Source organism: Lissotriton helveticus, chromosome 11, assembly GCF_964261635.1.
Source record: "Lissotriton helveticus chromosome 11, aLisHel1.1, whole genome shotgun sequence".
Classification (NCBI taxonomy): domain Eukaryota; kingdom Metazoa; phylum Chordata; class Amphibia; order Caudata; family Salamandridae; genus Lissotriton; species Lissotriton helveticus.
The window spans coordinates 913,972,477-913,998,704 of NC_136072.1; the positions used below are offsets into that span (position 1 = coordinate 913,972,477).

The 26,228-nt window shown below is 48.6% G+C and overlaps 1 protein-coding gene across 3 annotated transcripts in view; it reads left to right on the top strand.

The window, feature by feature from the left end:
- The window catches only part of EWSR1 (EWS RNA binding protein 1), a 403,636-nt gene extending 377,973 nt beyond the window's left edge, over window positions 1–25,663 (top strand). For all 3 annotated transcript variants that reach the window (XR_013602525.1, XM_078667174.1, XM_078667175.1), the window contains 2 exons: window positions 24,725–25,019; window positions 25,236–25,663. Coding sequence is in view for 2 of the 3 variants with exons in the window: in XM_078667174.1 (XP_078523300.1) it covers window positions 24,725–25,019; window positions 25,236–25,275 (335 nt within the window). In the remaining variant the exon portion in view is untranslated. The remainder of the gene's footprint in view (window positions 1–24,724; window positions 25,020–25,235) is intronic.
- Window positions 25,664–26,228: the final 565 nt, after the last annotated feature.

Sequence of the window (26,228 nt, forward strand, 5' to 3'; positions counted from 1 at the left end):
GGTGCTGGATCCTGAAATTATGGACCAGACACCTCCCAAGAAGAAGAGCAGTAAGGGTAAGGCTTTGCCTTCCCCCTTGCCCCAGGTTGAGGATCAAGTCTCTGAGGAGGCTGATCTAGCAGAGCTGAGGGAAACTGAGCCTAAAGAGCTTGAACTTGATCAAGTTGAGTTTCTGGGCTCAGGGGGACCCTCCAGAGCAGACCTGGGGAAGGAACAGTTGAGCTGCCCTTCCCTTGAACCCCTCAGACAGCAGGCTGCTGCTGAGGCTGCAGGGAATGCCACAGGTGCCCACAGGGTATACTGGGAAGATGGACTCCTGTACTCTGAGTCAAGAGACCCCAAGCCTGGTGCAACCAGGAGGCTGGTCATCCCCTTGTCTCTGAGAGGTTTCCTTCTCACCTTGGCCCATGAGATTCCCCTTGCAGGTCATTTAGGTCAGACAAAGACTTGGGACAGGCTTGTCTCACACTTTCACTGGCCCCATATGAATGAGAATACCAAGGAGTTTTGTCGCTCATGTGTCACTTGCCAAGCCAGTGGTAAGTCAGGTGGCACAACAAAGGCCCCCCTCATACCACTACCTGTGGTGGGGGTTCCCTTTGAAAGAGTGGGGATTGACATTGTTGGTCCAATGGAACCCCAGACAGCATCAGGACACAAGTTTATACTGGTGGTGGTGGACCATGCCACCAGGTATCCTGAGGCTATTCCCCTTAGGACCACTACAGCCCCTGTAGTGGCAAGAGCCCTAGTTGGAGTGTTCTCCAGAGTGGGTTTCCCTAAGGAGGTCGTTTCTGACAGAGGTACAAACTTCATGTCAGGATATCTGACTGCCATGTGGAAAGAGTGTGGTGTGAACTACAAGTTCACCACACCCTATCATCCACAATGCAATGGGCTTGTTGAGAGATTCAACAGGACCCTGAAAGGGATGATTCATGGGCTACCTGAACCTCTTAGGAGGAGATGGGATGTCCTGATCCCCTGCCTCCTGTTTGCTTACAGAGAGGTCCCACAGAAGGGGGTTGGCTACAGCCCTTTTGAGCTTCTGTATGGGCATCCTGTAAGAGGACCCCTGTGTTTGGTGAAGGAAGGATGGGAGAGACCTCTCAAAAAGCCTGCAACCAACATAGTGGACTATGTACTTGGTCTCCGCTCCAGGATGGCTGAGTATATGGAGAAGGCATCTAAAAACCTTGAGGCCAGCCAGGAACTTCAAAAAGCTTGGCATGACCAAAAGGCTGTACTGACTGTGTACCAGCCAGGACAGAAGGTGTGGGTGCTGGAGCCAGTGGCCCCAGCAGCTCTGAAAGACAAATGGTCTGGGCCCCACACCATCATTGAGCAAAAGGGGGAGGTTACCTACTTGGTGGACCTTGGAACTCCCAGGAGCCCTCTCAGAGTGCTCCATGTTAACAGGCTCAAAGCATATGTTGACAGGAAGGACATGAGCTTGCTCATGGCCACAGATGAGGGACAGGAGGAAGAGAGTGACCCTCTCCCAGACCTGCTCACTCAGAATCCTGATGATGGGTCAGTTGATGGTGTTGTCTTTTGTGGCAGCCTCACTGAACATCAGCAACAGGATTGCAGGCAAGTTCTGCAATCCTTTCGACATATGTTCTCTCTGACACCCAGCCAAACTGATTGGTGTACCCATGATGTTGACACTGGAGACAGTCTGCCTGTCAAGAGTAAAATCTACAGACAGCCTGATCATGTTAGAGACTGCATAAAAACTGAAGTGCAGAAAATGTTGGAACTGGGAGTCATTGAGCCCTCAGATAGCCCTTGGGCTAGCCCAGTAGTTCTAGTGCCAAAGCCTCACACCCAGGGTGGTAAGAGAGAGATGAGGTTTTGCGTAGACTACAGAGGCCTCAATGCAGTCACTAAGACTGATGCCCACCCAATCCCAAGAGCAGATGAGCTTATAGATAGATTGGCTTCTGCCAACTTCTTAAGCACATTTGATTTGACAGCTGGGTATTGGCAAATCAGGTTAGCTGAGGAAGCCAAACCTAAGACAGCATTTTCTACCCCTGGAGGGCATTATCAATTTGTGGTAATGCCCTTTGGACTGAAAAATGCACCTGCCACCTTCCAAAGGTTGGTGAATCAAGTCCTCACTGGGCTGGATGACTTCTGTGCAGCATATCTGGACGATATTGCTGTCTTTAGCTCCACCTGGGAGGATCACCTGGTCCACCTGAGGAAAGTGTTAGAGGCCCTGCAAAAGGCAGGCCTCACTATCAAGGCCACAAAGTGCCAGATAGGGCAGACACAGGTTGTATACCTGGGCCACCTTGTAGGTGGAGGCCAGGTTCAGCCACTGGAGAGTAAGATACAGGCCATCAAGGACTGGACTCCTCCAATCACCCAGACTCAGGTTCGAGCTTTCTTGGGCCTGACTGGGTACTATAGGAAGTTTGTCAGAAATTATGGGTCCATAGTGACCCCCCTTAATGACCTGACAAGCAAGAAGATGCCAAAGAAAGTTCAGTGGACAGCCAGCTGTCAGAAAGCATTCAATGACCTAAAGCAGGCCATGTGCACAGCACCTATCCTCAAGAGTCCAGATTACTCCAAGCCATTCATTGTCCAAACAGATGCTTCTGAGTTGGGTGTGGGAGCTGTTCTGTCTCAACTGAATTTTGATGGTAATGATCAGCCTATTGCTTTCATTAGTAGAAGGTTGACACCCAGAGAGAAAAATTGGTCAGCTATTGAGAGGGAGGCCTTTGCTGTGGTCTGGGCCCTGAAGAAGCTGAGGGCCTACTTGTTTGGCACTCACTTCACCATTCAGACAGACCATAAGCCCCTCTTGTGGCTAAATCAGATGAAGGGTGAAAACCCCAAACTGCTTAGGTGGTCCATTTCCCTACAGGGGATGGATTTTACAGTGGAGCATAGACCTGGGACTGATCACAGCAATGCTGATGGGCTCTCCAGGTATTTCCACTTAGAGCAAGAAGACTCACCTGGTCAAGGTTAGTTTATTGTCCCAAAGTTTGGGGGGGGGTCATGTAGGAGAGTAGGGTCTGCAATCCTATGATCACCCAGATTTTTGCTTTTTGCTGCACTGGTTTACGACTTTCCCTGGCTGTGGGCCTGCTAATCAGACCCACAGCCTAGCTGTTCTCTCTATCCAAATTGTACTCAGGTACTGAATTGGCCCTGGGCCCTCTCCAAGTCCCTGTACTCAGGGCTGAGGTGCACCCAGAAGTCTCCCAGGGGCTGAAGCATGTATTATGCCACCCCTGGATTGACTAACTAAAACTGACACAACTGGCTGCACGACAGCTGGGGCAAGGTGGTGTACACACCCTTTGCTTTAGATATAGTATACCTATATCTAACCCTAAAATGGACACACAGATCTCCTATCAGTCACTCCTATGGCAGGCCTTGACAATCCTGAAGGCAGAGTGCTTGGAATCGTGTGAGATGGTGCTCTGGCATGAGCTGAGCCTGTCTGCGGCTTTCGGGACCCATCCCTTAGCCGTTTCCATGATATCGCATACCATATACTCTTAAGTGCATTATAATCCTCGCGGTTATGTGCCAACTCTGGTATCGCTTTATCAAAACATGTCGAGTAAGGTGTCATACGAATTGGAATACTAACCCCTCGCCAATTCTGGCGACGGGGTTAGCATTCCACCCTTCTAGAGGGACACGACATGCCTGTAACCTATAACCCGGTTAAAAGTCAGACAGAGCCTTAGCATCCACAAAATGGATGCTGCCACCGAGACACAAGTCTGCCCTCCTGCTGCTGGGAGTCCTCCCAGAGCAGGAGATAAGGACAAAGGGTTTCCTGCCAGGGGCGGTGCCAGCACCGTCCCAGACAGGGTTTTGTGTATTGTAGGTAGGCAGGGCTTTAGAGGAAGGTGACTGCAAGTAGCACCCCGGTGCTCACTATGCATAGGCCGGCTTGAACCAGTTCCAGGGTCACTCCAGACCCTGTGCTGGGGAAAAGCCCGCCAAGGAAGTGGGTGTAACCACCCCCCTCCTAGTCCCACCCATAGGGCAGGACTTAGTCGCGTGCCAGCCCCTTTTTACAGGATAAAGGTAGAGACTGGCCCCCTTCCAAATCAGATCATCTTTGAATCCTGAAACTACTTTCTGCGAAAGGAACTCAAGACTTCTTCCTAAGATTTCTCCCTTGTGACTAAGGAGTAGTCACCCTGCACCCGCAGGCACCATCTACAGAACACTGCGGTCTGCTGCACGTCCTTCCTCCGGAATCCGACTGCCCAGCTCGACGAGACCCGGCTTCCCTGGCACCTCTGACCTCTACCCACCTCTACAGCACAGCTGAGAACCGTGGGTGCGACGAGACCTCGAGGGACCGGCCATCGCCAAGACTGCACGACTTCTGCACAGCAAGCCCGCCGAGTATTCCACTGGTGAGTGCTTTGGGGTCCGAGAAGCCCCGACTCTGAGCAGCTCCAGCTCCGAAGTGCAGCCCCCCAGCATCTCCACGATCTGCGTGGGGCCCTTCTGCTTTCCGCTGCTCACCGCGTTGTTTGGCTACTAGCCCGTTGGCTTGTGGCCTTCCTGACGACGCCCGACGACATTTCTGCTGCTGGTCTGGTTGCTCCAGACTGGCCCTTGCTCCCTTCCAGAAGAGGAGCACCCCGGACCCTCCTGGTCCACTCAAGACGCCATTTTGAGTCCACCGCGTGGGCTTGAATTAGCCAAGGCTTGTTGCCCAATCCTGGGTAACTTCGACGCCAAAGACTTCATCCTTCGTGGGACAGCTCGCACCTCCATCCTGGTCGCCGACAACGCCTCCTGGTCCGAGAGACTGCAGAGCCCAGCAGCGCCCACTCACCTGACTGCGGTGACTTCGCCCGGTGCCATCCTGGTGCCCACTTAATCACTGGCTAGTGATTCAAGAACTTGGTCCCCTCTGCTTTCAGGTTTTCTTCTTCCTTGATCCAGGCTTGGATCCATCGAACTTTCCTTCACTGGTCGCCTGCCAGCAACTTCTTCCTTCCAGGCTCCTGGTCCGGCAACGAGATCCCCGACGTCTTTTCAGACCTATGCAGCTGCAGCCCCTGGGCTAGGTAACTTCGGCACTTCGGTGTCCCAGCATAGCCTCACTATCCTAGGGTCAGGATCCACTGTCGTTTTCTTCCCACCAGGTCGGGTTCGCCCGTGAACACTAACTTTGTGAATTCTAGCTTCCATAGACTTTGTCCCGCATCCCGCGTGAGAGTGCACACTCTGCACCCGAGTTCCCTAGGCCTCCTGCTAGTAATCTAAAGGTTCAGTAGTCCAGTCCTAGCGATCCCAAAGCCTCTGAGAATCGTTACTCACCTGCTAGTAATTCGCATTCCACTTTTAGCGTATATGGTTTTTCGTGCCCCTCGGGCATTTGTGTAACGTGCTAACTTAAAAGTATTTTCGTAAGAGTTTTGTTGTGTGCTTAGCACCCTGTCCTCATAAAGAGTACAGGGTTGTTGTGATTCTAATAAATACATTGTTTATTTTCATAACACTTGTGTGGTGTCCTTTCACTGGGTGTTCAAGGGGTAATGTGATGGTAAAACAGCTGGCTTAACACGCCCTCTAGAGTCTTAGCCTTAGACTGCTCGTATCCATGCTACTAGGATAGCTGGTCTATAAGGTTGACTTACAACCAATCATCAATAAGGGTTGTTTGGACTGATATATAGTGATCACTAGAATAGTGAGCACTGCACATCAGGCCAACTTCTCACAGGAGCTCTGTTATAGTCATAAGCGCCCGCCCTCCTCCCCGGTGGAGAGAGATATTCATGTAAGGAATGCTACAGGTCTGGCGTGTTACGCCTTCAAAAAGAACTGAAAGTAAAAGGGACCTGCAGTGCATTCTGGGATACTGTGAAGTTCTGGAAAGTTCTCTTAACCGCATGCGTGCGGCGGCTTTTACCGCTGTGCGGCATTTTTTAAATTACCGCTATTCATGACAAGCTCAGCTCGTCATCCGCACATGGCAGGTAACGCTGATGACGAGCTGAGCTAGTCATCAGCAGGGAAGGGGTTAAAGGTACAGTATCCTGTTCTGAGCCACATAATGGCAGCCTATGGGGTTTGTCTGTCCATGTCTTCCTCTCTATCATTCCAGAGGGGTTTTGCTGTTAAAGCAAGAGAAATGTGGACAGGCTTTGCTGTTTGTGGAATTTTGGTGGAATTTCTAGTTTAAGTACTGGACAGTGTAGCCTGTGGATTTAGGCTGCATTATCTGTCTTTAATTCTCTCTTAAGTGTCTGTGCAGTTCTGCATTTTTCGACACCTTAAGAGATTATTTTTGATTGCTCCGGGGTCCACGCACATGGGCGGGACTATTCACTAGATTATGACTATAACTGAGATACCCCTACTACAGAACTGGAGTTACAGGACAAACTACTCAATACTGGTCGCACCACAGTGGGCAGGCAGACCTTGTACTCGCAGATTATGGAGATGACAGAGTGCACCGCACAGATTTGGGAGAAGGAAAGACCTACTCTCCATGCAAAACGGAGAGGTGTTTCATCCAGAGCCGGAAAGCCTCAGCCTGGCAGCCTGGCTCCTGAGGACATAGACTTCGCACACCTTAAATTACCTGAGAGCACCCTAAAGGTACTTCGAGAGGCAAGAAGACCTAGTACGCAGAAGTGCTACGTGGCCAAATGGAAGAGGTTCACACTATGATGCAGAAAGGAAAAACTGCACAACAAGATGACAAGAGACAACAGTGCTTAAATACCTCGCGCACCTGCTCGAGGCTAATCTGAGCTCATCCTCGCTAAGGGTACACCTGGCAGCCATAGTCGCTTACACTAGATGAGACAGGCAAGAGCTTCTTTACTTCACAAATTGTAAAAAGATTGTTGGAAGGTGCAAAAAGGATTGCACCGCCAAAGATTACCAGCACCAGCGTGGAACCTCAATCTAGTACCTATGGAACTCATGAAAGCGCCCTTTGAACCGATCCATAATGCCTCCCTACAAATGCTAACTTTGAAAACAGCTTTCCTGGTGGCAATCGCCTCGCTGCGCAGGGTGAGCGAGCTACAGGCGTTCACGCTACAAGAACCCTACATACAAACGCACAACGATAGGGTGGTGATGAGAACGGACCCACACTTTATGCCAAAGGTGGTGTCGAAGTTCCACATCAACCAAACTATTCAAATACCTAGTTTCTTCCAGAAACCAACGACAAACGCAGAAAGGGCACTACACACTCTGGACGCCAGTCATGCACTACATAGAGAGAACTAAGGATCACAGAAAAACAAAACAATTTTGTGTCATTCGCAGACAGTTTCATGGGAAAAGCAGTTACTAAGGGGACAATTGCACTATTGATCGCACAAGCAATACAATTCTGCCACAAACAAGCTGGGCAAGAACTAGCAGAGGGGCCACAGGCCCATTCACCCAGGAAAAAGGGAGCAACAATAGCCTTCCTGGCTAACACTCCCATTCAGGACATATGCCTGGCGGCAACATGGGCTTCAGTGCACACGTTCACAAAACACTACTGTGTGGACATACAGATGAACAAAGAAGCACAAGTAGGACAGAAGGTGCTTCAACACATATTCAAAAATCAAGGCTCATCTTCCACCCAGCCGCCACAATGATAACAAACCGCTACAAAGTCAATGCACATCCTAGTGAATCCAGAAAGATTCATGCTGCAAAACGAGTTGTTTCTTACCTGTCGGTGTAGTTTTGCAGCTTGAAGATCTTTCTGGATTCACTAGCGAACCCACCCACCTCCGCCAGAAAGATGAGGCTGGAGAAAGATGTGGTAAAAACAGGAAAAAGACTTAAACAGACTCTTGAAGGAAAAAGCGGTGAAACAAAATATTGAAACATTACCATACAATCCGGAAACACAACACAAACTGGAAACAAAGAATCCGAAGATGGGCCCCAAAGGTGGGAGCTTCTGCAGGAAGCATGCCGACGTCACAGGATGGACACCAAAAGGTGGGATGTCTACGCCCACCTGGGCTACGAAAAAAACAAACAAGAAAAGACTACGATTCCGGGCCCAACCACTCGACCGCGGAATAATGCACAGCATAGTGAATCCAGAAAGATCTTCAAGCTGCAAAACTACACAAGGGTAAACTATTCGTTTTGTACAGTTTGTAGTTTTTCAAGTCTTCATACAATTCAACTCCACACTTAAAACAACTTTCAAAGAAAAACAGTCAATGTATTCCTATGGAGAGAAATGAAGTTAACAGATAAGTACTCTGTCTTTGGGGCTGAGATTCTGGGGTAAAAACAAGGGTTCCCCCACTGTCAAGGATGCACTGTCAAAGCACCCTCAGCTGCACTAGGGTGGCAGAGTGCTGAGGCCCAATGTTATCCAATGGGGGATAGGGGAGCTTCTGGTTGGTGGCTGCTCACAAGCAGGCCAAATGTTTGTGGGAGCAAAGCTCCTGGGGTTGGGCTCAGGGGATCCTGTTTAGCACACAATGTGCACCAGCAGGGGCAGCTGGGTGCAGGTTGCTGGTTTGGCGTCTGGTGCCCTGTTAATTTTAATGGGGACTTTGGTTTCAACCAAGAAACAATGCACCCTCTGGGACGAAGATGTTCTGGAGGTGACTACCGGTTGGAAAAGTAAGTTAATATGCCTGTGGATGCTGGGACACCCTCGGTTGGGCCACCGAAGACTGTGGGGCTTCAGGTGCAGGGGTGTCTTTAGGCGTCACGTTTTCCTTACCAGCTCCGGTCGCAGTCTGGGGGACCCTCCAGAAAGAGGCTCGAGGCAGGTCCGATTACCAGATTTTGGGGCAGGATCGCCGGGGAGACCTCCTCGTGGTGTTGGGCCACTCTAACTCGGGCCGAGGGTGTCTGGTGCAGACTCAAGGATTTGGCCGGTACCATTGTCTGTTGGTGAGAAAATCCGGTGCCCAGAGGAGACTCTTTTCTGTGGAAGGCAGGACAGGTCCCCTGGGTTCTTGAGGTTGGTGGCTGCAGGACACACCGTAGTTTCCCTTCTGCAGGTTCGAGGTGGGGACAGGCCGGTAGGCTGGGACCAAGTCACTGGGCGTCCTCTTAGCTCTGGCCAGGCTTCTTCTGTCCTCCTCCTTAGTCCATTGTCTGAGGAGGCAAGGTTCAGGGGTGCCCCTAAATACTAAATGTAGGGGCGTTAAAGGTAAGTAAAAGGCTGGGACCAATGGGTTCCTTCCTTGGTGTGGGTACACTCCCTATTATGTCACCCTCCGGTGGGAGGGGAGGCATATGCCTCACTCTGGTTGGCTGCAATATGACGGCCAAAGTCGGTCATGCACCTGTAACCCACCACTGGTTTAGTGCACACAGCTAGAGGGGTGGCTCATCTATGCCAGGGCAGTGGGTTGTAGGCATGGCACACAGGGATGTGTGCCATGTCGACTCTTTACTTTCGCACCAAAACACGCAGCCTGCAAAGGCAATGTGTGTAAAGGTACAGGGCCTCTAAGGGTAGCACAATAAGTGTTGCAGTCCTTAGAGGCCTTCCCTGTCCACAGTTACCTCGGTACTTATGGTACCTTTTACAAGGGACCCTGTGGCAAAAGAGTGCCAATTGGGTTTTGATTTAGATTCAGTTTTAAGGAAATAACATAGACCCTGGGTACCTGTTAGGCAGGAGCCCAGGGCCTACTCAAAGTACATCAGCAGTTTAGCAAAAAGTGGGGGCAACAATGCAAAAAGAGGGCACTTTCTTATAAATGTAAAATGGCCATAGGTCTGAACGACCATGTATGTTTTGTAACACATCCACCTCATTTGAGCCAATGGGGTGGAAGCTTAAGCCCTTTTGCTCCCCCCTAGAGGCCACAATAGATCAGAATTCTACCACACAACGCGTGGGAGGGAGTCCGCAGTCAGAGCTCTGCTCTAACCTTTCAGTGAACCTGAAATTTAGGTCTTCCCTGGATTTGAACCAGCCCTATTGTAGGAAGTTAGCTTTTATATAGTGTACCAAAAAGAGGTACACTATGTATAAAGTCCAGATGACCCTCATTGCCTGACAAGTTTAAAATTAATACTCCCTAAATGCTCTCTGTAGGAAACTAGGTGTTCGAGGCATGTGTGCTGTAGATACACATGCTTAGCATACTCCTGCCATCTAGTGTTAGGTCCAGATGTTTGCAAGTTGTTTTTTCTTAGAAGTCTGTTCGAGGCATGTGGACTGCTGAATTCATATCTTAGCATAGATCGCCGCCTAGTGTTGGGTCCGGATGTTTGCACCTTGTTGTCTTGGAAGAGTCTTCGAAGTGTCACGAGATAGGTGACTCCTCCCCTGGACTACAGTGCGCATGGGCATCTTCATCTTCAGATTGTTTTTTCCGCCATTGGGTTCAGATGCACTTCGACAGCTCCAACTTCGGGACCGAGGTTTTCCAACTTTCTAACGCTAAAACCGTCTACATTCGACTGTATGGTTTCCGCTCGGTATCCCTCGACTAGACAAAACTTCCATTTCTCTCCGGGCGTCGACACGGGCCGTTGGGCCTTTTCGACACCACGTGGACCTTCTGCTGATGGAAAGGACCCCCTTTAAAAAATGCCCAGTGTGGAGCCAAATTTCCAGACAGCGACGAGCATAGAGTATGCAACAGCACAACGAAGAACACTGTCCAGCTTGTTCTCTGTTCCGGTCCAAAAAGACTATCCGGAACCGAAGAGCTGCTCGACTAGAAATGCAGCGGCAGGCACCAGACCCGGAAAACATTTTTGACGACGAACATGAACTCCCAGAGGCAGAGGGCTCTGAAGATCTCGAAATAGTCACCGTAGAGGACCAGTCGGACTCAAATGACCAGATCACACCGGGGCAAAGCGTGAGTACCAAAGCCCCTACCCTGCCTCCACCTCCACACAAGGCTCCGGGCAAAGCATCGCTTAAAAGCCTTAGCTGCGACTGAAACACCGCTTCAGAAGCCCCGCATTCCGGCTCTGCTCCGAAGACCACACCCAAGCCTTCCGGTACCCCGGGACCTAGCAAAGCCAGTCAACCCAAAAAGGTTGTCTTACCCAGTAAGGTAGTCCATCCGAACACTGCCGTCAACCCAAAAAAGGCCTTTGAGCCAAAGAAAGCCGTCGAGCCGAAAAGGCCCGTCGCGACGAAAAAAAGCAGTCGCACCGACTAAGGACGCCGAGCCGAAAAAGGACGCAGAGCCGAAGAAGGCTTCACATCATAGACGTCCAGCCGGAAGAGAGACTCTACCCGAAAAAATCCGTTCAGCCGAAAAAGGCAAAATCTTCGGCGCCACCGACCGGACAACCAGATCCACAACAAAGACTATATATAGACCCTGAGACAGGACATCTAGTCTACAATAAAAACAAAAGGAAGACTGGACACTGAAGCCGCTTCTCCTGTTCCTCCTAAGAAAAAGGACTTTGGCACATCCCCTTCAAGACCTTACACACCTCCTCCTTTCACTCCCAACATGCCTTATGTTCCATATTCTCCTTCACTTGTAGATTATGATCAGGAAGAAGGCATGGGGGAAGATCCTCAGGATGACTTTATACCACCTGACGATCCGGGGAACCCAAATGACACATGGAGTGACCACAATGGTCCTGATGAGATTATACACAACCCATACCCAATCCCACTACATACCATCAAGCCGTCTCCTCCTGACGACACTGTCTCTTTAACCAGCTAGTGGAACAGAGCAGCTCAGTATCATGGTGTACACATGCGCACTGACCCTATAGAGAAGGATTTCCTATTTAACACCTTCCCCACATCAGAGAAGAGTGTACGTATACTCCCTATGCTAAAAGGGGTACTAAAGCACGCACCAGACATCTTTAAAGACCCAGCCAGGGCGCGTGTCCTCAATCCAAGGATTGAATAAAAATATTAATCGGCCTCTACAGACCCCTCTTATATCAGGTCTCCGCTACCACTAGACTCCCTAGTTGTGTCTAACGCTAGGAAAAGAGCAAACTCCCAAACAACGGGTGATGCTCCCCCTCCTGACAAGGAGTCAAAAATTTTAGAAGCATCAGGGAAAAGAGTAGCCTCTCAGGCATCAACTAACTGGAGGATTGCCAATACACAAGCTCTCCTAGCACGCTATGACAGAGCACATTATGACGAACTGGAGGGATTATTACAACACCTACCAGAACCCTATAAGGCAAAAGCAAACGACCTAATACAAGAAGGAAAATTCATCACTAACGCATCCATAAAATGCGCCCTTGATGCAGCTGATACAGCCGCTAGGTCTGTCAACACTAGCGTACTGCTACGCCGGCATGCCTGGCTTCGCATTTCGGGTTTTAAATATAAAGTGCAATCTACCATACTCAATCAACCCATTAACCAAGATTTCTTGTTTGGACCTGCGGTGGATACCATCTTAAAGAGGAGTAAAGACACTGACACTACTAAGTCCATGAGTGCACTTTAATTTCAACAGTCCAGAAGCTCTCTTTGTCGCTCGTCCTTTTGAGGCTCAGGCAGAGGCAACACACTACACAAGACACCTTTAATAGAGGCTCCAATAGAGGAGGTTATAGAGGAAACAATAACAAGGGCAGAGGACGTGGTAATCACACCCGAGCCTCCACCGCCACCAAACAGTGACTTTCTCACATTCCCTCCAGACCACTTAACACCAGTCGGAGGAAGACTAACACAATTCCTACCAGTCTGGAACGCTATCACTACAGACAGGTGGGTGAGACAAATAATCCAGTATGGTTACTTCCTGGAACTCACTTCTACTCCACCCAACATATCGCCCAAGCACCGTCCAAAGAACACATCATGCTGTTACAACAGGAGATGAAATCCATGCTAGAAAAAGGTGCCATAGAGCCAGTCCCATTACAACATCAAGGGACAGGGGGTATACTCTCTATACTTCCTCATTCCAAAGAAAGACCGCTCCTTCGGACCAATATTGGACCTCAGACCTCTGAACCAATATATTCACTCAGATCATTTTCATATGATCACTCTACAACAGGTGCTCCCACTACTCCACCAAGGCGACTTCCTCGCCACATTAGACCTCAAGGATGCATACTTTCTCATCCCCATACATCCAGCTCCCGGGAGATACCTCAGGTTCACAATAGAGGGTCAGCACTATCAATTCAAAGTCCTCCCCTTCGGGGTAACCACAGCACCAAGGGTGTTTAGAAAATGCCTAGCAGTAGTGGCAGCACACCTCAGAAGGCAACACGTCCATGTGTTCCCCTACCTGTGGAGTAGTGTGGCTCACTGGTTAGAGGCGGCAGGCCTGAGAGCAGAAGTCAGCCTGGGACCAGGGTTCAATTCCCGACGCGGCAGGGTCGTGGACCTTGGTCAGCGGACTCGATAATTCTCGCTTCGGTGCTTACTCTAATCAGGGGTTCCACTCGGCAACTCTGGGCATTAGCTTGCCTAATCTCCACAACGGCCCCACCAATTCCGGGGATGCCTGGCTCCACCTTGGGGACTCCCAGCAAGGGACCATCCCACAGGGAAAGCCAGGACGGGTTCCCCAGAGTTATACAGCGCCGGGACGCCCCGTTGCTGGGGCAGCTGTGCGCTTTACAAGTATACTACATTTACATTTACCTCGACGATTGGCTCATAAAAGCCAACTCGTACGTACAGTGTGCCAGCCATACCTTTCAGACAATTCAGCTACTGCACAATCTAGGATTTTCAATAAATTACCCAAAATCACATCTACAACCCTCCCACATACAGCAATATCTGGGAGCAACAATAGACACTTCAGTAGCAAAGGCATATCCTGCCAGGATAGCCAGCATACAATCTCTCATTCAAAAATTTTAGCAACACTCCCTGCCAGCTCGAGTGTTCATGCAGCTCAAAGGTATGATGGCTTCCTGCATATTCATCGTCCCTCATACTCTGCTTCAAATGCGTCCCTTACAAGAATGCCTAGCACGCCAGCTAAGGACAACTAAAAGACCTATTGTTGGTAGAGTCACACTTACTGCTCTCTGCTTTGGTGGAACCCATGAAACTTTTCCAAGGGGCGACTGTTCCAAGAGCCGGTTCCACAAATAGTATTAACAGCGGACGCATCACTGACAGGTTGGGGAGCCCATCTCCTTCAATATACAGTCCAAGGTCTCTGGACAGCCAAACAAAATACTCTACATATAAACCACTTAAAGTTACTAGCAGTATTCCTAGCAATGAGAGCTTTTCAGAAATACTTGCGCAACAAGACTGTCTTAATCCGGACGGACAACATGACCGCCATGTACTACATTCAAAAACAGGGGGGCACACACACTCTGCAACTATCTCACCTAGCACCGAGCATATGGAAGTGGGCAATTTCTCAGAACATGAATCTCCTGGCAGAACACCTTCCAGGGATAGGCAACCAGATAGCAGACCTACTAAGCCGACAGTCAGAAAATACACGAATGGGAGATTCATCCTCCAGTTCTCCAACCATTCTTCCAAAAGTGGGGACATCCAGACAGATCGGTTTGCCACAAACGAAAACTCAAAATGCCCGTCCTTCGCCACCAGGTTCCCACAACCCGTTGTCACAAGGCAATGCGATATGGATGAACTGGTCAGGCAGATTTGCGTACGCTTTTCCACCAACCCCAATGATTCCATTAGTGGCACGCAAGCTAAGGCAACAGTCACTCACATTGATCCTGGTTGCTCCTACATGGGCAAGACAGCCATGGTACACAACGCTCCTAGAACTCTCAGTAGTTCCTCACCAAACACTGCCTCTCGCCACAACTGCTAACGCAGAACCATGGAGAAATCAGGCACCCAGATACCAATCAGATGAACCTAGCGATCTGGCTCCTGAAGTCTTAGAGTTTGGATATCTTAACTTGCCTCCAGATTGTATGAACAGTATCAAAGAAGCAAGGGGTCCCACTACCAGAGCATGTTGCGCAGCTAAATGCAAAAGATTTGTTATTTATTGTAATAATAACCAAATCAATACATTGGATGCCTCCATCCAAAATGTAATCTGTTACTTGCTACATCTTCAAAGATGTAACCTAGCATACTCCTCTATAAGGCTACACCTCGCTGCTATAGCAGCATATCTTCAAAACAGACAACACGTGTCCCTATTCAGAATCCCACCTATCAAAGCTTTTATGGAGGGACTTAAAAGAATTATCCCTCCAAAGCAGCCACCTTCTCCAGTCTGGAACTTAAAAATAGTACTTACCAGACTCATGGGACCACCCTTCGAACCACTTCATTCATGTGAACTACAATTCTTAACATGGAAGGTGGCATTTTTAATTGCTATTGCCTCCCTCAGGCGAGTGAGTGAGCTACAGGCACTAACCATTCAGGAACCTTTCATGCAAATACACCACAATAAGGTAGTGCTTCGTACAAACCCAAAATGTATGCCAAAAGTTATATCCACTTTCCACATCAATCAGTCCATAGAATTGCCAGTTTTCTTTCAAAATCTGCAATCCGTGGCTGAAAGAGCTCTGCACACACTAGACGTTAAAAGAGCTCGGTTATATTACGTTGACAGAACAAAATTCATCAGAAAGACAAAGCAACTATTCGTCGTATTTTCACCACAACATAAGGGTAATCCCATTTCCAAAACAGGAATAGCCAGATGGATAGTTAAATGCATTCAAATATGCTATCAAAAGGCAAAGCGCACTTTAACAGTTCCCCCAAAAGCCCACTCAACGCGTAAAATGAGGGCGTCCATGGCTTTCCTAGGAAATATTCCCTTAGACATATATAGGGCAGCTACATGGTCCACCATACACACTTTTACTAAACACTACTGTGTTGACGTGCAAGCTAAGCAACAAGCTGCTGTGGGCCAGGCTGTCCTTGGAACTCTTTTTCAAACCACTGCAGCTGATACAGGCGACCACCGCTAGAGGAGAAACTGCTATACAGTCTATGCTAAGATATGAATTCAGCAGCCCACATGCCTTGAACGGCAAATGCTACTTACCAGTATGCATCTGTTTTTGGCATGTAGGGCTGCTGACATTCATATCGTGCTCCGACTGTCTGGCTATGAACCAGAAGTCTTTGCGGGAGCGGTCCTGAAAGCTTCTGGAGACCGGACAGTCCGCTCTGCACCACTTGAGGTCCTGGTTGAGGCAGAGGAGAGGAGTTGGCCTAACTGCTAGGGCGCTCAACCTCGTACCTGGGGAACTGGGTTCGAGTCTCGGTAATGACGCTAAAACATCCTGTGATTCTGGGCAAATCACTTAATCTCACCGTGCCTAACAATAATGAATGCGTCTCCTCATCTAACGTAACTGGTGCTATGTAAAGCGCTCTGATACCTGATTCGGGTAAAGTTTGCGCTATATAAAACTCTGCCGAAAAAAAAGGTTGCAGGACCAGTCGCAGAGTCACCACCATCACTCCTCGTTGCAGCCTTCATCTGAGGACTAAGCATAAGAAGAAGGCAAAGAAGTGCTGTCGCTCTTCGCCTCCTCCCCGTACGGCGGGACGCGGAAGGTCGTCGTCCTTCGGTTCCGCCCGCAGAGCCTCCTGTGAAAGCTCCAAGCTTCCCTCCCTTCCCGGGATCCGGAGCATCCCCTGCCCAGCTTCTGCCTTTTACGAAGCCCTCCACTCCATCTTTAGGCAGCCAGACTCCAACAGCGCGCCTTCAGGCCCCGCGGACTTGGTTGGGGGCTCTAGGCCTCAGCGCCGCAGGGATCTAGGCTGGGATCTGGAACGTTGCCGGTCGACCTCAAGACACCACCTCTGGCACTGATTCGGTTGACCGACGCCGGTAATGGCGCCGACTGTTACTTTTGTGCCACTATTCTCCCCTGGCGTTCCCAATTGCCCTGAGTGGCAGCCAGAAGAGGGTGAGGAGGACTGGAAGGGGTCTGCTGACCCTTTGGCAGACCAGCTGGAGGAGCCGGACTGGAGAGGAGTTGTGGGAAGCCAGTGGTCTGGATACCAGACCTTGGCATGCTTTCTCCTCCTACCGTGGCCACGGGTGCGGGCGCCTCCTATGCTGTGGTGTTGCGTAGGGCAGCTAAGGCCTTGGGCCTTGAGCTTCCTATGGTGGCAGTCAGGACGAACCTCCTGACCGAGGTGTTTTAGCCGGCAGTGGCTATTTCGGAGCCCCTGTTGGCGTTCAATGAGGCCCTTGCAGACTTCATTCTGGGCACTTGGTCCAGGCCTAGCACATGGGCTCCTGTGGATAGGATGATTGCCTAACGCCAGCACCCGGCCCCTGGCGACCCCATTTTCCTCTCCCAACACCCTATCCCCCCCCCCCCCCCCCCCAGAGCTTGGTGGTCCAAGCCTCAACATCTAAAGGTGCGTTTCCTTCTGCTCCCGCAGATAGGAAATCCAAGAAGATCGACCATCCTTGGAAGATGGTTTCTTCTGTCAGTTTACGACTGCGGTCGGTGAACACTGCAAGTCTCCTGGGCCGTTACACCCACTCTGTGTGGGATACAGTTGCGCAGGTGCTGCAGCAGTGTCCGGAGGAGGCCTGGGTCACACTCCTGTGCAGTTTCAGAGTGGAGAGAGGCAGCAAAGTTCACCATCTGCTGTGGGTTGGACACCGCTGACTCGCTGGGTAGAACGATTTCTATGTTGGTAGCCCTACGACGCTACGCCTGGCTGAGATCCACTGGCTTGTCTTGGGATGTCCAATTGACTCTTTTGGTCATGTCCTTTGATGGCTGTCGTCTGTTTGGTGACAAGGCTGACCATGCGCTTCAAGCATTCTAGAGCTACGGCCAGATCCTTGGGCCTCGCTGCCACCTCTCGTCCTGTGCAGTTGCCTTTTGCCCCTTTCGTGGCTACAGAAGGGGTGCCCCACCCAGGACTGCAGGCCGTTGCAAGTTACCCAGATTCTGTGTAGCTGTCCATGGAACGGACTCCGTTTAAAAAATGCCCCGGGTGTGGTGATAAATTCCCACACACGTACTTACACAAAGTGTGTAACGTCTGCCTCTCCCCAGAGGACTAGGAAAAGCACTGCGAGGTCTGTATATCTTTCCAGATGAAGAAAACCATTCGTGATAGTCTGGGCCGACGTCACGGAATGTCCTGCGGCAGCAGCTCGATTCCAGACCTCTTAGGAGCAGGTTCTAATGTCCATACAGAACTCCTACCCGCAGAAGAGGAAGTCTCGGTGACTTTCTGCTAGTCTTCCTTGGAGTCATCTGCTTCGGACACACAGGACCAAAGGTCAGCTAGGGGCAAGGGTCAGGTGAGTACCAAAACTGCACTCCCAGCAGCACAGGGTTGGCTGGGTGCAGAGGTCAAAATTGGAGTTTGGCCCAATGCGTTTCAATGGAGACTGGGGGTGCTCAAAGCCACCCTGTTCGCTGGTAGGTAAATCTGTTGCAGGGGCCACGTTTTGGGGAGATAAGGCCAGAGCAGGGAGTGTGGGGGCACAAAGCAGCACCAAACATACACCACCACGGCACAGGTGCAGGGTGCAAGATCAGAGTCAGATGCCCAATGCTTTTCCATGAGGAATCTGCTTTCGACAAACAGGGTGCAGGCATCGCACCGGAGGTTGCATGTGGGAGACAAACAGCAGAGGTAAGTAGAGATGTAGGGGCACTGTTTGTTCAGCTAACCACGGGCCCAGGGTCTTCGGGTGCAGGGGTGCCTTTCGATGTCTTGAGTATTCTTACCCAAGCCAGTCCCGATCAATGGGAGCCCCTAGATTCAGGTGGCAGATATCGTCGTCTAGTTCAAGAGGGGTCAGCCAACACAAGACTTGAGGTCCCGCATCGCTTGGTAACCTGTTCTGGGTCGGTGGGCCTCCTGGACACGGGCTGTAGGTGTCTGGTGCAGAGTGGGCGGGACTCGGGGGTCCACAGGGCACCCGGAGTCCTTTGTGTTGGATTCTTGGGGGATAGATCAGCTGTCTGCCGGTTGGGCTGGGGGCAAGTCAGTCTTCGTCTTCAGGCTTCACTGCACAGTGTCTTCTACGTCCTTCTTAGGTTGCAGGCAACTAACTTCAAGTTCTGGGGGAGCCACTTGAATACTAAATCTAAGGGGCATTTAGTGGAGTAGCAGGTAGGGCCTATGGGCACCTTACCTGGGGTGACTACACCCGCTATTTTGACACCCTCCTGTGGGAGGGGGCATAGATCGAGCCCTGATTGGTGGAGTCTCCACATCTTCAAGATGGCGGGGACTGAAAAGTGTGCTCAACTTCGCCTCCCCCACCTGATGGGTGAAGTTGGCAAAGGTGAGCACACCTCCTAGCCTTTCTAATTTTTTCCTCCGATTTTCCAGCCGAAAGTAGGGGTGTAAACCTGGCCTGCCACCTGCTGCTAGCGGCAAAGGCTGGGAGTATCATTACAAAGGCGTCAGGCATTTGAAGCTTCCCTCTCGAGCACTGGGATGAGGTGTGACGCATCTTCCCAGGATGCGCATTGTTTTTGCCCCCAGAGAGCAGAGGCTCTCTACCCAGGGGGGTCCAGAAACATGCCTGTGTAGCAGGCTTCCTAAAGCCAGTCAGTGGCCACACCAGGGTCGATAGGTTTTCGGTGCCCCCTGAGTACGTGTTTTAATAAATCTCACACTGACATCAGTGTGGATTTATTACAAGCAGCTGTTTGGTAACAAACACTCGAAGTTTCAGTGAAGCTGTCATGGTGCTGGGGGAACGCTAGTGGCTGAGCTCCCAGACCATGTACTCCTAACTGCTTCCCTAGCATTTGCAATATTTATGAATTCATTTAAGTATTGTACGAGCATATCAACTTATGCAAATATGTCCTCACCTGTGGTATAGTGCACGCTGCCTTAGGGCTGTAAGGCCTGCTAAATGGGTGACTTAATACCTTCCCGCAGTGCTGACTGGCATGGCACCCAGGGTGAAATGTCGTCTTTGTTGTTTTTCACCTCAGGGGCATGCAAGCTGCAGGGGCAGTGGCATGATCCTAGTGAGGGGGTCCCAGGGGACCCTCATGAGCCTCCGAGCCCTAGGTACCACTTACTAGGAACTTATAGGGGGAAGAAGTACCAATTGGGGATATGTTTTAGTGAAGAAGCACTGGCATAGGGGACCTGGTTGGCAGGGACCCTGTGCACTACAATCGAAATCCCATCAACACCAGGCAAAAAGTGAGTGCTAACCATGTCAAGAGTCACTTTCTTACATTTTAGTATAGATTTACTTAGTCCATAATCCCTACTTGGTTATGAACATAATTCAACATTCCATCCCATGTCTATTTCACAGAATCTTATCACTATTTTTATGCATGTGCAGAAAAACTACCAGGTTGAGTTAGGGGCCATTAGTAGTTTTTGGCGACAAGGGGTGGCGAAGCGTCAAGATGTCCATGTTGACATGCAGTGCTGAGTACACATACTCCTAATCTCCTTTTTGCACCTAGCAAGGCAGGTATTTCAGTCCTTTTAATTGATTAAGCCTTCTGCAAGCTACTGTAAGTGTTTATGTAATGCCTAATAAATAACATTAAAGTGGAGAGTAGTTATGAACGGAGAGCAGCTTGTTGAATATAGTGGGAAAGTGCCCTCTTTCTTGCATGGTATGCCCCCACTTTTTGCAGAATTGCTGATGTTCTTTGAGTGTGCCCTGGGCTCCTGCCAATCAGGTACCCAGGGCATATGTTCCCTCCCTAAAAGTGCATTGAAACCTAAACACAATTAGCATCTCTCTCTATCTCTATCTCTCTCTCTCTCTCTATCTATCTCTCTATCTCTATCTCTATATCTCTCTCTATCTCTATCTCTCTCTATCTATATCTCTATATCTCTATCTCTATCTCTCTGCCCCCCTCCCACAGGAGAGTGGCAGAATAGGGGGCGCACTCACCCCAGGGAAGGGACCCATTGGTCCCTGCCCTTTCCCTATCTGTAATGCCCCTAAATTTAGTATTTAGGGGGCACCCTGAACCTTGCTTCCTCAGATCCAGAAACCACAAGCAAAGAAGATAAGAAGGACCAAAAGCCGGCCTGTCTCCCCTCGAACTTGCTCCTGCAAAATACTAGTGTGTCCTGCAGCAGGCAACCTCAAAAACCCCAGAGGACCTGCCTGCCTTCACTTCAAAGACTGAATCTCCCATGAACACCGGTCTTGTTCAAACTGCAGCTTCAGGTGCCAGCCAGAGACCGAGAATTCGGCCTGAGCTAGAGTGCAAAAACACCAAGTAGGTACCCCCGACGATCCTGGCCCGAGATTCAGCGAACCCGGACCTTCCTCCGGACGCGCCTGCAGCTTCAATCCAGAGGACCCCCCTACTGCGACCAGAGCGGGGTAAGAAAATCTGACCTCCCAAGGCACCCCTGCACCAGATGCCCCATGGCCTTGTGTGCCCAAACCAACGGTGCCTAACCAACCCTCAACCTCCCAACTTAGCCCTCAAAGTGGTGGTCGCACCTGGAAGATAGTCGTCCCTGAGCAAGCAGTGTTTCTTTGTCCCGGAGGTTCTTCATTGGAAACAGGCACCCAACCTCAAAACAGCACCCTGCATCCGGCCTTCCTAGTGCCGCTGAGGGTGCACCTTTGGTGCTACTTGGGTCCCCAACTTGCCCTGAGCTAAACCCTAGGAGCTTTGCTCCAACAGCCGTGCTAGCCAGCAGCCACCAACCGGAGACCCCCTCTTCTCCATAGGATGACATTGGGCCTCAACACTGCACCCGGCCGCCCTAGTGCCGCTGAGCGTGCAATCACAGTGCATCACTGACCCTGGAGGCCCCGGAGTCTAACCCCAGAATCTTAACTCCCACCGTTGTTTTACTTGCCTGCAAACCGATAACCTTTTTTTCTTCCATAGAAGAACAGTTAAAATTCTGTCTCAAAAAACAACAGTTTCGAGTTTTGAAAATATGAAATATTCTTTAAAAATCGTAACGATAACCTAAACGCATTTTTCCAACTGTTTTCAGGAAAGGTCCCAGTGCCGAATCTAAGCATCCAGCACTGAGTTTATTATTTATTTATGCAATTTTTAAAGCGCTGCAATTACCCAGGGGTGTCTCGGCGCTGTGAGCTATGTTTGATACAACTAATGTGAGATCTCTGAAGCGTTTCTTTATGTACTTTCTGAAATAATCAAGTTATTGGGAGAACAACCATGTCTTTAGTTGCTTTCTAAAGATAATCAGAGTAGGACTGGTTTTTATGGTAAGGGGAAGAGAGTTCCATAATTTTGCAGCCGCGATGGTGAAGCATCTGTCACCCCAGTTAACTCTCCTCGTTCTGGGTATGTGAAGCAGGTGAGCAGTATTAGAGCGAAGCGTGCTGGGGGTTGTAAGAGGTTTGAATGAGTTCCTAAGAAATTTAGGTCCAACGTTGTTAATTGCCTTATAGACAATACAAAGGGACTTACATTTTGTACGACTTCTAATCGGAAGCCAATGTAGTTGTTTCAGATGTCCAGAAACGGAACTGAATTTTGAAATGCCCAGTAAAACTCTAGCTGAGGCATTCTGTATCATTTGGAGTTTGGAGATGACCTTTTCTTGTGCATTGAGGAGGAGGGCATTACAATAGTCCGTGCGTGAGAACACCAGTGTTGAAATTAGTGTTTTTCCTGCTGTTATAGGAAGATAAGGAAGGAGTTTCTTGATTTTCCGTAGGATGTTAAATGATGATGAGACTACCGAGTTCACATGATGGTGAAAAAGGAGTTTATCATCAAAAACAACTCCTAAGTTTCTAACTTTACTGACTGGTTCAGGTGGATTGCCCATTTCCTCCGGCCACCATAAGGGGGACCACAAAGGCTGAATCTTACAAAACAACATTACTTCCGTCTTTGTTGAATTCAGTTTTAGACAGTTGGAGGACATCCAACTGCTAATGGCCCTCATGCCATCTTTGAAGTTTGCTGCTATTGTATGACCGTCTCTATGTACAGATAATACCAACTGGGTATCTTCGGCATATGTTGTTAAATTGATGTTGTAGGCTTTTATTACCCTCGCTAAGTCCGAAACATAGATATTAAAAAGGGTCGGACTTAGCGAGGAACCCTGTGGAACTCCACAAGGAAGAGAAAAAGTGGGAGAGGTATATGTGCCTAATTTAACTGCCTGTTTACGGTCCGCCAGAAAAGATGTAATGAGATCCCTGGCTTTGTATTTGATGCCGATGGCCTCGACACGGTCGATCAAAGTAGAATGATCGACCGTGTCGAATGCCGCCGATAGGTCCAGCAAAATCAACACAGCCTGTCCGCCGTTATCCATCGTTGTTCTTATTTCATCTGCAGCCTTGATCAGGGCAGTTTCTGTCCCGTGACCTTGTCGGAAGCCGAACTGGGTGTCATCTAAAAGGTCATGATTATGAATGAATTCGGACAGCTGTTTATTCATGACGGATTCAAAGATTTTAGCTGGGAACGGCAAGGATGCTATGGGACCGTAGCTGGAAGGTAGTGAAGGGTCTAGTGATGGTTTTTTGAGAAGTGGTTTAATTATAGTATTTTTCCATATTGTTGGGTATGAACCTGTTCAGAACATAGCGTTACAGATGTGTGTCAAAGGTAAGGTAATGATGTCTGGGATAGTATTGAGTATAGAAGGGTGACAGGGGTCCAATGGGGAGCCAGATTTAATTGACGAGATTAATTTATGAGTATATTGCGGATGTATCTTAGTAAATTCCATAAGAACTGGTGAGTTCAGATTTATTTGTGTGTTTGTTGGTTGAATAGTATTGGAATTTGGAGTGAAGTCCTCGAATATAGACGTAACCTTTTCAGCGAAAATGTCCGCCAATGCATTACAGAGGGTTTGAGATGTTTCAGTGGGCGGGTTTGAAGGTTCTGCAAGATGGTTTACTACTTCAAACAGTTTTTTCGTGATACATTTGGCCTGGTCTATTTGGGTGGTATAGTAGATGTTTTTTTCTATAGATATTCTCTGCTTGTAGTTATAGAGTGCAGCTTTATATGTTATTTTATCTGCTGAATTATAATGTTTGCGCCAGTGACGTTCTAAGTTACGGCACTTTTACAATACTTTTTCTTAGTTGCAGAAATTTAAAAAGCCCATTTATTTGAATGTACTATACCTGCTAAGTGTTACAATCTGCTTCCTTAACTGTAACCAAAACCAGTACAATTTCTACTACATTCTTGAACTGTTCATACAAGTAAAATTATTACTGCAAAGTATTTTTAATCTTACCTGTGCCAGGCTTGCTTGGTTCCAGACAATAAAACAACTGTATATTTTTTATACAAAAACAATTGGCCCAGAGTTTTGTTGTTGATTGTGTGAATTAATTTGCTGACTGAGTGGGTACATCAAATGCTTATTACTTTCTTCTGATACTGCCTTAATGCTCGACCAAGCTACCACTTTGGAGAGTAAGGTTCTATCTAACTTTAACCTCTGCCTACCTCTGGAGACCCTTGGACTCTATACCCACTGTACCTCACTTTGGTGCAGTATATATAGAGCCAGTTTCTTACAATTATTCACCCATAGTCTTATTCAAACCATTCCATTAGTGCTATTACTAAGGTATTTTTTAGGGTGACATATGTAACCAGCTAGAGTAGGAAAGAGGGATTTGAAGATGATTGAGTTTATTTAGAACTGGTTGGTGGTTTTAATTTGATTTCTGCTTATTTTGGCTTGTTTTGCTACAATTCAGCTTAATCAGTCATCGCCTGTGCCACCTATTTATCAAAGAAGTTTGTATATTATATACTGCTGAAACCGAACTCGTATAAAGCAATATCCTTTGTCACTGTAATCGTGTTCTTTGCTAACACTGCTTTATTTCTTCTGTAGGAGGTGATCGTGGCAGAGGTGGCCTGGGAGGTCCTGGTATGAGAGGTGGGATGAGAGGTGGTCTTTTAGACCGTGGTGGCCCTGGAATGTTCAGAGGTGGACGTGGAGGGGACCGAGGCGGCTTCAGAGGTGGACGTGGCATGGACCGGGGTGGATTTGGTGGTGGTGGAAGACGTGGTGGACCAGGAGGTCCTGGTGGTCCTGGAGGCCCCCCTGGACCACTTTTAGAGTTGGGAATTAGAGGTGGACCCAGTGGAAGGCGAGGAGGTCCTGGTGGACCTGGAAAAATAGACAAGTATGTATGAGTCATTTGATATTTACACCGTTTTTTTCTGATTAGAAACCAGGGTTAAAAATGTCACAATGCATAAACGCCCCTAGTGTTATTTTCAACTTGACCTTGTTCCTAATATATTTACTGCATAGCTTGATCTTTTTCAAAGTAGGTACTCAATTATGGAATATGCAAACTCTTCTTATTTCCTGATACCATGTTAATGTTTTTTTACAGGGGTGAAATTCGCCAGGAGCGCAGAGACCGTCCCTACTAATTGAAGCAACCCCCGATTCCCATGAGAAGCTGTTTACTACAAGATTTATTTTTTAAACCGGAAAATGTTTTAAATTTATAATTGTGTATTTATAATGTTGGGGGGTACCTCTGGCGTTATGACTATTCCTTGTCTGTACTGTAGGACCTTTCACCATTTCTGAAGAAATTAAAAAAAAAAAGGAATTTGTATGGTAGTCACCATGTCGTCTTTTTTTCCCTGTACTCTTAAAGCTGGTTGTTAAATCAATAGGACTAAACCAATTACGTTTTTGTGAGCATGTTCTTTCGTGCTGAACCACCACCACCCCCACCAGCAGGTGGTTGACTGTAACAATGTTAATGATTGTAACTTTTTAAATAAAAAAATCCACTTGTTTATAACCTTATTTTTTTATTGAATAGTACTCTTTGTGTAATTGAACTGCAAGGGTGTGGTATAAAGTAATATGGTTTTGGAACATGACTTTTTTTGGGATTCCCATGCTGTGGATTATTCCGCTATTTAGTGCCACCCCTTCTGACATAAGACACATGCCCACAATGCCACAGAGCGTGGTCGCCTTCTTCAGATTTTGTTTCTGCTATTCATAAGCATGGGCTACAGCTCTGGTCAGTTCAATGAGGCTGGGGACCATGCCAAAAAAGGGTTTGACAGCACCAGAGAATTGAGAAACATCAGCAATGACGGTAAACATTGAGGAAGTAAAGATCGAAAAAGATACAGTATTTGGTTTTTCACTCCGGCTTCAAGCACATGGACGAAGAATGCGCGTTAGGTGTTGAGGTATGTGATGGATTTCCCTTGTCTTCCTCCTACAGCAGTGTCCTGAATGTCACTACAAACTAACACAAAAGAACAGTCTCAAGGTTTGCCATTTGTGCCTGCCCAAAGACCTTAGTCTGAGGGGTGTAAGGCATGCAAGGTAGTCTTTCCCAGGACACTTAGTCTTA